Here is a 15,493-nt window from a genome sequence, read left to right as displayed (position 1 = left end):
ATGTGATGATTGTAGGAGAACTGGCCTGTAGAATGCACCTGTCCAGCCACAAGACCTGTGATGACTGCCTTTAGCGCAGTCACAGTGTGTCGTTTCAGCTGAAATGCTGGGAACTGAGATGTTGAAGCATGGATACTCATTAGAGTAGGATCTAAATGTTCATTCTCCTTAGCTTACAATTCACAACCGTGCAGTCACACAGAGCACCGTGCTTGTGGTGTGCGGTTCACCACTGCACTCCCCTGAAGTAAAATATTAGATTATTGTAGGTTCTGTAGTCTGGAAAAATTGGGGGACATCCGATGTAACCAATGAGACTATTTTGGAATAAAAAGTCCTACTCGTGAGTTAAAAAGTCCTGACTCGGGAAGAGGATTAAGACCACTGGGCACTCCAGCATTCCCAGTCAAGGGGAAAGATCTTTCCCCTTGTACAGAGACTGTTTATGCAGAAGAATGCTGTACTCGGGGACAGAAAGAGGCAAGGCTATGGAGTGTGTCAATGAGGGTGTGGGGCTTGCCAAAGTGTTCCTGAGGGCACAATACCCAAGTACAGCAGCTATGTTTTTCGTAATGTCTGAAGAGAGCTTAAGAATGCTCTCAAGTGAAAGGTGAACCAAAGTATTTCCTCTTTTGTGCCATTGAGTGCACATTGTAAACTTACAAGAGTTTGCAGCCGTTATTATAGCTTCACATTGGACCTAATAAGAAAATATTCTATTTCCCACCTTGCTGCCCAAAGCTGTCCATAGCTGACAATTATTACTATAAATAATTTCATGTGATATTAATGCTGTCAAGGCATTAGAAACATCATGGCATATGTGCTGATGCACTGGCATAGTTACATCACAGATGTGCGATGAGCCAAGTTGCGTGAACCAAGTCAGGGAATATGGAGGCATCATGTGATTACGCAACTACTATTTGGAGCTATCTGGCACTATGAAAAGTCCATTCAGAAACAATTCAAAGCTCCAATCTGCTACTGTTAAGCCTCTAAAACATGAACATAGAACAAGAATGTTGGAAGAGGGGAGTCAAAAAATGGGTCACAATTTTTGCAAAAGACAAACCAACACTGGTGAATAGAGCCAGTATGGTGTAGTGGTTAGAGTGCTGGACTAGGACCGGGGAGACTCGAGTTCAAATCCCCATTCAGCCATGATACTTGCTGGGTGACTCTGGGCCAGTCACTTCTCTCTCAGCCTAACCTACTTCACAGGGTTGTTGTGAGGAGAAACTTAAGTATGTAGTATACAGCTCTGGGCTCCTTGGAGGAAGAGCGGGATATAAAATGTAAAAATAATAATAATATTTTTTTTAAAAAAAGCTTAATCCTAAACATTCATAAAACCAACATCCCAGGGCAACAGCTTTCAGATAAGGATGTGCAGAACTGGTCCACTTTCAAACCAGTCCGTCATGAACCAGGGCGGTTCAAGCGGTTTGCTCTCAAACCGGGCCACCCTTCAGGAACAGGGCCTGGTCCGAGATCGAACTGAACCAAACCGGTTTGAAGAGAAATGGTTTGGAGGTTCAAGAGCCGGGCTCAATTGAGGACAGCGGAAGGATCTTTCAAAGTAAATGAGAATGTCCTTACTGGGTACCAAAGCTGCCTGGAGCAGCGGCGCAGGGCTCCCCCCAGCAACCCACATGGCAGTGCAGCTCCGGCACTCACCTGGCCTCCGCGCATCAGTTAAGAAACTGATTTCTTAATCAATTAAGAAGAACAAGAAAAAGGTCAATCCTCAAACCAGCCTCTTTTCTTTTTATATGGGACCTATTAATTGTTTCACAGAGACTCATAAACATCAGGCAACTGAGCAAGGAGCAAAAAGAGTGTTCTCCATTTTCATAATTTATAGCTACATAAAAGTGAGCAAGTTTCACTAAAGTATGTTTAAATGTTCTAAATATAGAAAGAAACATTATATCCAGTCCAAAAGGAGCAGCAATGGAATATAAAACATTCATAAAGCTCTTAGCCTGAGCAACCAGAGAACATTAACTTTAAATGACAAGACTAACACGAAAACCTACAGAAATTCTAAACATAGTCCAAAATATTATACAGCGGGATGTTTTGTTTATATGACAATAGAACCACTGAGAAATATGAGCTCTTTTTCTTGTTCTATTTGGAACTTTCTGGGTCACTGCTATTTACTCATGTAGCACCACTAGCATAGGCAATCTCACCATTGCCTCCATTCCATGCAGCTTAAGTGGGCCACCTAGTTAAATAGTGACTGACATCTAGACTCATTGCACATGCGTAACAACGTTCTGTGTGTGAAACTAGGGAGGGGCAATTTTTGCTATCTCCTTTCCTCTGCTGCTGCTAGTATGTGTGTCATAAAAATATGTCCCTGAGGGTCTCACAACCCTCAGGGACATATTTTCTGGAAGTACAGTGGACTGCAGAGGAAAGAGGAGAAAGCAAGAACAGCCCCCTTGCCAAGTGTGCAATATTAGTCTGCATGACAGCCAGTACTTTTTAAATGCTATGTAGTGTGGTCATAATGATCAGAATCATAATAAGTATATTGAGATGAAGAATGCCTTCAGAGTCTCAATAAAGTTTTTTTCTTTGTACCTGCAAAGAGGAAAACACATCTCATGCTTTTTCAAAGAGCAACTTTGAAAGTAGGTCCAAGTCACTATATGGACCCTGAGGGGGTAATAACCTCCAGCAAGCTAGCTGTTGGATATCTTTTAATGATGTTGCTAGCTGAACCCCAGCCTAGATATTTTGTGGACTCTGGCAAGGAGTGAAGCTCACATTCAGGATGCATTTGAAGAGAACAAGAGGGTACCCCCCCCATCAATTAAAGGCAATCTTATGTACATGGGGTTAAATACATTATTCTACGTACTGCAGGGTTGGCATTCCAATGAAATGTCTTGAGAAATTTAGGTAAGTGGGGTCTGTGCACAGATTAAGCCCTTAAGTTACCAAACCTGACACACTCTGCCCCTGTACTTTGAACTTTGCCTAATTCTATGCCTTTGAACAGGGCAAAGCATATCCTGATTAAAATAATAATTTTCTGTCTTAAGCTGATGTGGCTATGGCTGAGTAGTAGAACACATCTACGTTGCATACAGAAGGTCCCAGGTTCAATTTCCAGTATCTCCGGGTATGGCTGAGAAAGACTTCTGCCTGCAGCTTTGAAGAGCCACTGCCAGTCTGTGTATGCGACACTGAGCTAGATGGACCAATGGTCTGACTCAGTCTAAGGCAGCTTCCTATGTTCTAGATGTATCTTCATCTGACCAGGTGGCAGCTGAGTTGTCTGTGGGCTCAGTCTCACGGCCATCTGAAATGCAGCATGGTAGTGGTAGCAAAAAATACGGTTGTATTAAAAATGTATGGTTTTGCGAAAAGAATTCAAATGTGATCAGCTATTCCCTAAATTTTTAAATGGTAGAAGTTGCAGTGAATTCTCACTAAATTAAACTGAGATAAAAATTAGATGGAATAGAGAAGCAATGCTATGTTTTAAACTGAGTATTAAATACGGTACAAGTTAGCAGTTAAGCCATACAGCTGAGAGCCAGCAGTTCTGTGTTATGATTGTAGCTCTCTCATTTAATTGTAGCCCAACTGTCCACTGGTATTATTTATTATTATTATTATTATTATTATTATTTTACATTTATATCCCGCTCTTCCTCCAAGGAGCCCAGAGCGATGTACTACATACTTGAGTTTCTCTTTCACAACAACCCTGTGAAGTAGGTTAGGCTGAGAGAGAAGTGACTGGCCCAGAGTCACCCAGCTAGTTTCATGGCTGAATGGGGATTTGAACTCGGGTCTCCCCGGTCCTAGTCCAGCACTCTAACCATTATACCACGCTGGCTCTCAAATGGAAACTTGCCTATCCATTGCAGTGGGCTTGAAATGATTCATCCCAGAGATACTTTTTGAAAGGAATTTGTTTCTCTTTCCTCAGCATCAAAGGGAGCAATTTCTGCTTCTCCTCTCTCAGCATCAAACTGAGGGGCCGAGAAGATGCATCTCCGCAAGAGGTGATTTCTGTCTTCAAAGTGATATGGGATCCTCAGAGGAAACTAAATGTTAAGTGTTAGCACTAAACTTCATTAACACTTCCCTAAATCATTCACTTGCGACATTTGCTATGGATTGACTCGATTCTAAAGATATACGACAGCATCTTGAATCTGGTTTCATATCAGAAGTCTCCATATGCACTCACCATCTTGCCTGGCCTGTAGTAAGAACTTTCTGACCTGGAGAGCACATTTTCTGGTGAGCACAAACTGAGGGATAAGCAGTAATCCATCTCTGATCTCATACTAGGCTTCAGGAGCACTTGGAAGCAGTGAGCTGTCTCACTGTTTCCTGGGCTTTGGTTGTTCCTTCAGTGCCCTCTAGAAGCAGAACTGCTGGATGGATACGAACAAACATCGCTTAAAGAAGAGATGGGGGCGATTCACATGGTGGGCATGGAGGGCGTGGAGGGAAGGCTGCTTTCACCTTCCCTTCCCCCCAGACAACCAAGCATGTCCTCTTCGGCATACCTCCCGCATGCCCACACAGGCAGCCCTGCTCCATGCAGCTCTGTGAAGCACAGAGCAGGGCGGAGGGATCTGGGGCAGGAAATTGTTGTTCCGGCCTCCGGGCATCCCTCAATGCAACGTGCAGCATGTGTGTCGCATTGGGGATTCCCCCCTCAGACGGGCTCTCTATGCGCCCGTTTCTGTGACTCCTCGGGCTGAGTCACATGATACCTGGTAGCACCATTTTAGTGCTCTTAACCTCAGCTAAAAGCCAGGTTTGTTATGGTGATTAGGTGGGCGGGGAGCGGAGGGATCCAGGAGGGATCCCACTGCTTCTCACGCCCAACTTAACCCTACCTGGGACAGCCCAGGCAAGGTTAGGTTGGTCGTGGGAACAGCCTCAAAGCCTTCTTTAGGGGACAGGTGACATTTTTCTTTCCTGAAATGCCAGAGCTTTAACTGTGCCTTTTAAGCTACCTGAGCTGTAATTGTGCCCATCTCCTTGGCTTGTCTGCTTCTCCTTCAGTTCTCCTTCAGAACACATACATTCTTTTTACCTAGAAAATACATTTGCTGACATAACAAGTAATTCCCTCCTAAAACCCATGGTTAAAATTTCAGAATATATAGAGGTACTGTGTTAATTTCTTGTATTGAACAAAATCTTGTTCTGAATACACAACTTTACAATACAGTCATCCTTCGCCAACCGCAGGTTTCCCAATTGTGGTTTTGAGTATCCACAACTGGGAAATGGTGGCAGGTCTTGCCAACCGCAACTTGAGTATCTACGGTTTGGCAATTTGGGGTCAGAGGGCCATTTTCAGGGGCTGGGGGGGCATTTTTTGGGGGTCCCCTTCACTCCTCTTACTCACTCCTGGATATTTGGGGGATTTTTTTCCATCCCCCCCTGTATTTGGGGTTTTTTTTCTGACCGTGATTCCCCTAACCCCCTTTGCCACTGATTTCAATGGCTCGTCTACGGCTAATTCGCCAACCACGAGGTTTCCCCGGAACAGAACCCTTGAGGTTGGCGAGGGATAACTCTATCAGTTCAGAACACATGCATGCATGTTTGATGCAATAGCAATGTCCAGCACTGCCTCATGTCCTAGTAGAAAGTAGAGGGGAAACTGAAGTTGCCTGGCCTACTTGTAGTACAATACTGCATAGCTGTTTGGAAGTATAGGAGGGAGAGAAGGCAGGATACTAGAGCTGTTGCTGAGCTCAGGACTATATGTAGTTGCTTCTAAAAAACAGAAAACATTGCCACCACTTGGCCAAATACATCCACCATATACACTGCTTGGACAAATAATATTTAATTATCATTGTATTATCATTAATTATTAAATTTATTCAAAGCTTAAGGTGCTCTTAAGCAGTTTCTCAGGTATTCAAAGCCTTGTATGCATTTTATAAGGTGCTGCATGTATACAGATATGTGGAGTGTATTACCACTGAAGTTTTGTTTAGCTGGAAACCAGCTAGGTGAGTGTGCCTGTAAGGTAGATGAACAAATTTAACATTTTCAGTGTACAGCAGAAAAGTGCTTGATGTATGCATGGTAAGCTCCAGAGCATATATACAGAACTGCAATGTTGAATTTACCTGTTGATCATCAGGAGTCCATATACCACAGGTGATCTGACTCTCCAAGTTAATCTCCGAAGACCAGTGTCTTTGTCCACTGACTGATCCAACTAGCACAAAACCATCTCTATAGGAGATAAGTGCTTGTGTTCCATCATGGCTCCATGTAAAATCACTCACCTTAACACATACATAGAAACAAAGCAAGACATTATTCTGATAATATTTTCCATACACAAAAGTAAAGGCATTGTACAAAGGCAAATGAGGCATGAATTCATTGGCAGCAAAAGGAACCTGCAGTCAAGCGGCTGATGTGCCCTTCTCTATTCTTTTAGAAATGCTAACATGGGTGTTCATTCAACACCCATCAACAAGCACAGAGCAGCCATTTCAGGATTTTTAACTGTTTTACCAAAAAAACTGAAGTGCAATCCATCCAGAGCTGAGTGCTTGATCTTAATAGGAGAATTAAGCACGTCATTAAAAGCATTTTCATTTCAGTGGTAGAGATTTAGAGTACCTAATTTTGGTTAGATTGTACTTTTAGTTTTTAATTATTATTACTTGTTCCAGTATGTATCAAGCTGCTTAAAAATACAGTGAGTCTTCATGAGTAATTAACAGAAAATGTTGGAACACTTTCTAAATTAATATATCATTATATATGAAATGGTAGTCAGTTGCCCCTACATCTAATGGATGGTATTATCAGGGTTGATTTCTATGAGAAATGACAACGATGAGTCAACAAAATAAATCTATAGTTTTTAGGTACATTAAGAAAAACACTACAAGAGAGATGGGTGATATAAGATCCATAAGCCCCATCCAGGCTATTCAAGAACTCTTCCCACTTGCCCTGAGCATCCACCTTGTGCCAATAGTTCCAGGAAAAAAACATCTTGTGGGATGGATATCAGCTTCGTTATACTTTTTGCTCCTGTAGCAACCTATGGGAATGATTCTCCTAGGAACATAGGAAGCTGCAATATACCAAGTCAGACCATTGGTCCATCTAGCTCAGTATTGTCTACACAGACTGGCAGTGGCTTTTCCAAGGTTGCAGGCAGGAATCCCTCTCAGCCCTATCTTGGAGATGCCAGGAAGGGAAGTTGGAACCTTCTGCATGCAGGTGCTCTTCCCAGAGTGGCCCCATCCCCAGGGGGTAATATGTTACTGTGTTCACACATGTAGTCTCCCCCTTTAAATGCAAACTAGGGTGGAGCCTGCTTAGCAAATGGGACAATTCATGTTTGCTATCACAAGACCAGTTCTCCTCTCTTCTTCGTGTACTCATTTCAATTAAAACTGTTTCTGTAATAATTACATTCCCATATTTCTGTCTGGAATCTGAAAAAAGCCCTAATCTTAACATAAGGAAGAAAAAGCAACCTTGAATACCAACCTGTGCCCCACGATCATTCACAAGTTCCACAGACCACCTGCCTTCATACTGAATCCAAACAAATATTCCACCATCTGCATCACATGTTGCCAGCTTCTGAAATGGTTCATTCCACCTTACAAGCACCACCTAAGAAGATTACAGAAAACAGAACTTTTCCCCAATGATTTTGTACAATGTACCAACATGTAGTACACCAGAGAGTTAATTATCAAATACAGCAAATGTAGAAATTGTCATGTTTTAATTCTAAATTAGAACTACAAAAATGGGAAACATTCAGTTCAAGAGGCATCCCCTTAAGAATAGCATGTTGAATTTCACTGCAGCTGTAAACCAACTCAGAATCCTCATGGACACACACTGCTGAGAACTTTATTTCAACAGTTCAAATCTTTCCAACATTTTCAAACAGAACTACAAAAGAAATTAAAAGTTCCTAACATGTTATCTGCTCATCCTCAGTTGTAAACATCCAAGATCAACACAAATTTAATATGTTTTAATATTTAACTAGCACAGGCGCCACGCTTGGGGGCCAGCTGTTTCCCCCTCCCTCTTCTTCCTGCCCCGGTCTCTCCTCTCTTCCCCTTCCCTCCGGCCCCGCGCTCTCCAGCCCTCCTCCCCTCCCGTTCCTTCCCCCACACAGAGCTGCAACGGGCGGCCAAGAAGGGCCCCACCACTGCCATTTTTACACCCTCCCGTCCACCCACTGCCCGCCGCTGCCTTTCTCTCCGTCCACCCGCCGCCCGCCGCCGCCTCTCTCCCCCTCCCACTGCTCGTCACCACCTTTCACTCCCACGCCTGCTGCCCGCCGCCTTTCTCTCCCCCGCCCGCTGCCTGCCGCCCCCTTTCTCTCCCCTGCCCGCCGCCGCCTTTCTCTCCACCCGACCGCCGCCGCCACCTTTCTCTCCCCCTGCCCACTGCCCACCGCCTTTCTCTCCCCTCGCCCGCTGCCTGCCACCGCCTTTCTCTCCTCCGCCTGCTGCTCGCCGCCGCCTTTCTCTCCCCCCTCCTCTACCCGCCGGCTGGCTGGCGGCCACTGCCAGCACTTTCTTCCCCCTCTCCTCTTCAGTCCTCACTTCGGAACTCTCGCGAGAGTTCCGCCACCAAATCCTGGGCACGCATGTCCCACTCACCCCCTCTGGCGCCAGGCCAGGGCCAGTCCTTCCCACTGCCTCCTGCCTCCCAGCCCAGGCTGCAGCTGAGACGGCCCCTCTTCACAACGGCAGGGCAAACACCCAGCCAATCAGGCGCCTCCGCCGGCCAAACAGAGCTCAACCAGTCAGGTGCCTCTGCTGGCCAAACAGAGCTCAGCCAATCAGGTGCCTCCCTCGCCGGCACGCATTGCCTTGCCACATCTCCATGCTGGCTGGCTAAGAGAATTAATTATAAAGATTAGCCTTTTCAAACATCCATATAAAACATAAGCTATGGGGTTTGGGGGGGAAGAAAGCAAGCATCAAGAGCCATTGATCTCAAAACAAGGCCTCTGGAATGATGTCAAAGTCAGAAACCCGTGAGCTAGCAGGACAAGTGATAGAACTGTCTCCAGCAATGGCTAGCCAGGTGCCACAGTCAGGGCACAATGTAAAAGGCTTGAACAAGACAATAGTAGTTCCTCCTCTTCCTCACAAAGCCTAGTAACCCAGAATGCATCATGTGACTTCACTGCACTTAAGAGTTTCCCCATCCCTGCTCCACTCCATTGGCTGCTGACTGTGGGGAATGCAATGATGCAACATCACTAGATTTGGATGAGAATGTGGAGGACAAGCCAGAGGTTAAGTGGCATTGCCAACACTAGACAAGACACTGGGACAGGGAACTGGAGGGAGATTGGGACTTGAAAGAAGGCGATGGAGCTGTGGCGGACAAAAAATTGTGCTTGGTATGCTTGGCATCACATTATTTGAGATATGTCACTCATGTTTTTTCAGCGTGTGCCACAATACAATTGTTAGCATTTAAAGGTGCACAAGACTCTAATATATAGATTTTTTAAAATCCATGAGCACTGAAGACTTAAGATGGTGCCTGCAGAATATTTAGAATGTGTTCCTAAACCTGTATAGAGCAACATTTCAAATAAAATAAAATAAAAATATGGCTATATTCCTTGAAAAAGAACATATTAAGGTCATTGACACAATCAAAAACTGTGTTCTACCTGAGTTTGGGATCTGTGTGTGCTCCCAATTTTTGGTTGCGTGGAAGCAGGGTAGGAGGAAAACCTGGGTAGAAGTGACTATGTGGAAGCAAGGTAGGAAAAAATGCTACCCTACATTGCTTCCACACAATCGCTTCTACTCAGATTTCCCTCCTACCTTGCTTCCACGCAACCAAAAATTGGGAGCACACAGAACTCCCAAACCTAAGTAGAACACAGTTTTTGATTGTGTGAATGACCTCAGTGTGTATTTGAAATGGATTTGGAGAGAAGCCTGTTTGGTTAACTTGTCTTCCAGTTTCATGCTTCAGGATCTTCAGAGGGAGGAGCACTGCTTGCGAGCTCCTCTCTCCCTCTTCAATTTAGGTCATCCTTTGCTCAACTGTCACGGGCCGGGGTAAGGTGGTTTCGGAAGTTGGGAGGGAGGGAAGGTGGGACTTCGGTGGCAGCAGCGGCAGCAGCATTTTTACTTTTAGTTTTCTTCGGCCTTCGCTCGGCCCCCGGTCCTGGCCTCCGTCTCCCTGGGCCGGTCTGGACCTCCGCCGCCATTCCCCCTCCCGCCACCCACCGCAGCCCGTCTCCCCGGCTGGGCCGGCCACCCAGGGCTCCGGTGGGCCCGCCACCCACCGCCGCCACCCGCGGCTCCGGCCAAGCCCTCCGCTGCCCGGGGCCTCTCCCTTGTCGCCGCGGTGTGTCCTCTGGCCAAGGCAGCGGCGGCCAGTGTCCCCGGCGCCGCTCACCCGGCTTCTTCGGGGCGGCCGCTTCTGGCCGCCCAAGATGGCCACCGGGTGCCGGTGGTCGTGTCTCCCTTGCTCTGTTCTGGGCATGCGCTCTGCGCATGCGCAGAACAGGCCAGGGAGGCACAGACACACGCTTGGTGTCCATCCACGAACGGACACCAAGGGTTTTATTATAGAGGATAACCAGCACCTTGTATTCTGCCCGGAAACATATCAGCAGCCAATTTAGTTCAATGTAGGAGTAATATGGTCTCTCCTAGATGTCCCAGAGACCAACCTGGCTGCCGCATTCTGAACCAGCTGCAGTTTCCGGACTACATACAGAGGCAGCCCCACATAGAGCACGTTGCAGTAATCCAGCCTAGCTTTTTTAATTTAGCTTTTAAATCCTAGATATCAAATTGTCTCTGAGTGTATGGATGCATCTATTTGGCTGTGGGGACTTAAGCAATCGGTGGCACATGGCCCATTTACCATAGTTGGTTTCTAGGAAGGCCAAGATAATTGAATTGATTACAAAACAGTTAATTGGTCCACCATGCTTCTGGATTGGAGCACACCTTTGCCATCCCTCTGTTTTGTGGGCCTGCAGTGAACTGTGACAATGGATGCAGGATAAAACGATCGGTGCTTGCTTTGTGGCTCGCGTTGTTAGTTCTCGTGTGCCCAGTGACCTGCATCCAACCACATAACAAGGGCTTGGATGGACATGCCTTTGTTCTACAAAACTGAGGGCCAGTTCACAAGTGGCCCCAGGTTGTGAGCTGCATATGGAGTGTTTGGTATTAACCAGAGTCTGTACATTTTAATGGGTTATGCCCTACATATGCAATGCACTGATACCTTTTTTTAAAAAAATAGCAGTTGATGAATTGTGGCATACTTGCATGCAGATATATTTGCATAGGTCCTTGGGCATGGGGAAGGTAAGTCTGAGACTTGTTCACAGTTCCCCAGTGCATATAGAATACGTACACTGGTTTTATATGTGAATCAGACTTGCCCATTCTTTATTAATATAAACCTATTATATTCTTTACTAATATAAACCCATAGACACCACAGATATATCATTTTGCTGAGTTTCCTGTGTTATCCATGCCTTTTCCAGTTCGTTTTGTCCTTCAGTAACACAAAGGCAAGTGAGAAAAATGTGCATTGGGTTTTGCTAACAATCCAGGTTAAAACTGTCATGAGCCATGACATTTCAAGTTTAAAATACTGCCACTTTTCACCACATTCCCATTCTTGGGTCTATCCATATATATAATTTTGTAAAATTACATGCGGTCCTCACATTTTAATAAGAATCTGTCTCCAGGGAACAGCTATACTGTGACATCTTTTGCTGAATTTACTGACTTCTTCGGGGATCAGATAAGGACTGTTACATCATTTCAGCAATTAGTTTGTAACCTCTACCTGATTTTCCCTTTGTGGTTTTCTTTATCTTATCTGTCAAATGTCCCATCACTGTTTTATCAGGCATTAAAAGGCCCGTTCTTCAAAATGTTAAGCCACCCACAACATAGGTAGTCAGTAGAAATTGCCAGCACTCAGTACTCTTTGAAAAGAGCTGACCACATGCTGCATTTTTCCAGGTAGTAAACAAGATGTTTTCTTCACCTCCTTCCTAATGCTGCTGTAGATGTCATGGGTATGTGCTGTCAGATTGTTGCTGCATTTCACTCCAGGGATGGAGGAAGCTATTACTTTATTGGAGAGAGGGTTTGTGGGGGAGGGAGAGAGAGAGAGAGAGAGAGAGAAGTGGGGCATGGGTTGGGGAGGACAGAGAGGTGATGTTATATAAGGAAATACATAATTTGAATTTACTATATGGATTTGGAATAGAACTGTTCTGGCAGCATTTACAACCCATCTGCAGTACAGATCATAGCAACAATGTACTGCAATGGTTTGTTTGCGTTTCTAGTAAACAAGGGCAACACATAAGCCAACGTAGCTCTCTGTTCCTGACAACATTGTGTAACATTGCTAGCTATAAAGGTGGTTGCCCTTCTTTGCTAGCAGACCAAATCCACTTAAGGCTGCAGAGTGAAACCATAACTATTTGGGGACATACCTCCAAGTGATCTCTGAAGAGGCGTCCTTTCCGCCCCAAGCGCCAGTTCGGGCAGAGCCTTTGCAGAGGGAGGAGCACTGCTTGCGAGCTCCTCTCTCCCTCTTCAAATTAGGTCATCCTTTGCTCAACTGTCACGGGCCGGGGTAAGGTGGTTTCGGAAGTTGGGAGGGAGGGAGGGTGGGACTTCGGCGGCAACGGTGGCGGCAGCATTTAAAAAAAAAAACAGTAAAGGGGAGAGGAAAAGGCTAGCGCCCATTATTATAACGGGCTTCAAAATACTCATTACCTATAAATCCCTAAACAGCTTAGGCCCTGGATATTAAAGAGAACCCCTTCTTCACCATGAGCCCCACTGCCTGTTAAGATAATCTGGTTTGTCTGCGATGGCCGCCAACCCATTTGGTGGCTACCTGGGAGTAGGCCTTCTCCACTGCTGCCCCTGAACTTTGGAATGCGCTCCCTGTTGGAACAAGAACTTCCCCATCTCTGGCAACTTTTAAAAAGGCACTGGAGACATATTTATTCACCTAGGCTTTTAATTAGATTTATAGTTTTAGTATTTTAATGTTGGGTTTTTAAATGATTTTAATGTTTAATTGATTTTAAATGTAAACCACTCAGAGACGCAGGTTGTGGGCAGAATAAAAATATGCCAAATAAATAAATAACTCTTTTCCTCTCCATTTTTTAAAATTAAACTTTTAATTGACTTTTCAGAACATGTATTACAATGTTTCAAAAGGAAAAACATAAATATTAAGACACAGAAGAAAAGTTCTGTGCAGTGGCAGCTTGTAAAGCAGTGTGTCATACAGGAGGAAACTTATACCTGGCAAAGCCTGCTGGTAAGGGTGCAAGACTCTTTCATCCTAGGTTACTGCTCAACTGCATTAGCCTCTTCCTATGTAGTGTGCCCCCTTCATGAGCTACCTCTGCTCCTGTGCACTTCCCATACATCAAGGAGTTTCTCCACATTTCTTAAAAATAAAATAGCATGTAAATCTGGATAAATGACACTGCTTGCAAGTAAGCAGAGTTAGGACTGTAGACCTTAGTGTCAAACATCATCTTGGATTATTATGAACTCCAGGATCCATAACTACACACTAGAGATGTGCACGATACAGATGTTGTATTTTGCTTTGAGCTTAAAACAAAATGCAAATCGCTGAAACATTTCATCGAAACAGTGGTCGACCTGGCTGTTTCAATGGAACAAAACTCGAAACGTTTGAGTGTTTTGTCCATAGGCAACAATGGGGGAACTTGAAACACCCCATTGTTCCTCACGGCTAGCTCAGAGGGACACTAAAGTGGGTTAGGTGATAGGGCATGATGGGTGCTACCTACCACCCAACCAACCCACAAAAGAAATTGGCAAGCCGGCAATTTTTAATAAATTCTTAACCTTTCCCCTAAACTCCAACAGGATTGCTAGCCAATGGGAAGCCAGTGCCAGAAAATCAATTAGTAAGAGAAAAATAGGCCTCCAAAATGGTGCTCAAAATACTGAAATGTTTTGAATCGAAACAGAGTTTTGTTCTGAGCTTGAAATAGGCCTTTTAAAGGGTGGTTTTTTTCAAGCTTGAAAACAGACTGTTTAGAGTCAAAACGTTTCAACGTCAAAATATTTTGCACATCCCTACGACATACATTTTGCCATTCATAGCCACAAAAACAGTGCTAAGGTGACAAATGAAACTAAGTAGACGACATCAGATGTCTGCTGGTAACCAAGGTGACAAGATGCCATCTTTGTGACATGGACAATTCAGGCTCATCTTATGAAGTGACTTTTAAATATTTTGTTTTTCCTCTTATATATGCCATTTTTCTAAAGCAGGTGCATTGCTCATAGTTGACTCAGTATTAGTAGGTTCCAATATCTGAGGTTCTTTTAAAAAGGCAAATATTACCTGCAGCTTGTTCATTCTCCTCTACAGCTTCTAGTTAGGAATGCAGAATAATACTGCTGCTCATTTAGGGAGACTGTGCCTTCTCCTGATGATGTTGATATGGAGAAATAGATCTGGGTGTCTTCAGCATACTGATAATACCCTGCACCAAATATCCTGACAATCAGGAGATGATGACCTATGACTCATACTCAAACATCAGACCCAATTACCTCCTTAGATGTACCCTTACCACTGCCCATTGAATCCTTTCCTTGTTGCCTGTCCTTGCTTTCTTTTAGCATCAGACCCCCTGCAGTTCTGTACTCTCTGCTTGTCAGGGCCCATGAGTGCACAGGTCCTAAACCCAACAAGATCTCCTCAAAAGAGGAAGAGAAGGATCCTGCGATAGTCTCCAGCACAGAAGAGAACTCCAGGGAGTCAGCACCCCCTGAGCAACAGCCAGAGGAACTCTAACCCTTGGACTTTTGGGTCAAAGTCTAGGGCCTCCCCACCCCATGGGGGTCTCCAAATCCTCCTTAGTCTGTCCTGGGTGGCACTGAGGGGAGTTGGGAAAGAAATAAGTGGGATAGGAATATGTTGTTGCATGCTGAAATGCTTCTGCTAATACATATTTGCATAAATATACCTGTTTTATATTCTTACATTCTTGAGAGTTCAGTTGCTGTTTGTGCCCTCTAGCACCCATGTGTTAAAAATACTGAATGCGTCACGGTGTGGGCTACAAAATTACCTAGGTGCACCTTTGGCAACAGCTAGAAGCCATCCCCCATTGACATCTGGTGTGTGGGGGTGGGGGTGTGCTTTAATACTGCAGGACTCAATGCCTTCCAGGAGAATTTCCCCATTCAGGCTCTAAACCCTCCCTCATCATCCCCCAGGACTCAGGCATAGCAGCAATAATGGGCCCAAGCCAAAATTCACACCTGGTGACACAGGGTCAGTTTGGCAGCCCAAAGCCATTCCTCTATCTGTCCTACTTGGGGGAAGGAGGAGGAAAGCCCTATGTGTATTCTGGATGAGGGCCCTAAAATATTCAGGAAGAGGTAGGGTTACA

General features: G+C 44.8%; 1 protein-coding gene and 1 long non-coding RNA gene across 10 annotated transcripts in view; one reads left to right on the top strand and one right to left on the bottom strand.

The window, feature by feature from the left end:
• Positions 1 to 15,493, bottom strand: part of TULP4 (TUB like protein 4) — a 179,916-nt gene that overhangs the window by 39,913 nt on the left and 124,510 nt on the right. For all 9 annotated transcript variants that reach the window (XM_053294183.1, XM_053294152.1, XM_053294143.1 and 6 more), the window contains 2 exons: positions 7,528 to 7,656; positions 6,138 to 6,299 (listed from right to left, as the gene is read on the bottom strand). In XM_053294183.1, the coding sequence (XP_053150158.1) occupies positions 6,138 to 6,299; positions 7,528 to 7,656 (291 nt within the window). The remainder of the gene's footprint in view (positions 1 to 6,137; positions 6,300 to 7,527; positions 7,657 to 15,493) is intronic.
• LOC128344318 (uncharacterized) overlaps positions 1 to 15,493 on the top strand; it is a 28,028-nt gene that overhangs the window by 6,316 nt on the left and 6,219 nt on the right. The gene's annotated exons all lie outside the window — the stretch shown is intronic.

This window comes from Hemicordylus capensis, chromosome 1, assembly GCF_027244095.1.
Source record: "Hemicordylus capensis ecotype Gifberg chromosome 1, rHemCap1.1.pri, whole genome shotgun sequence".
Taxonomy (NCBI): Eukaryota; Metazoa; Chordata; class Lepidosauria; order Squamata; family Cordylidae; genus Hemicordylus; species Hemicordylus capensis.
The sequence above is the reverse complement of the archived record's forward strand: the minus strand, read 5'-3'. Positions and strand labels throughout refer to the sequence as shown.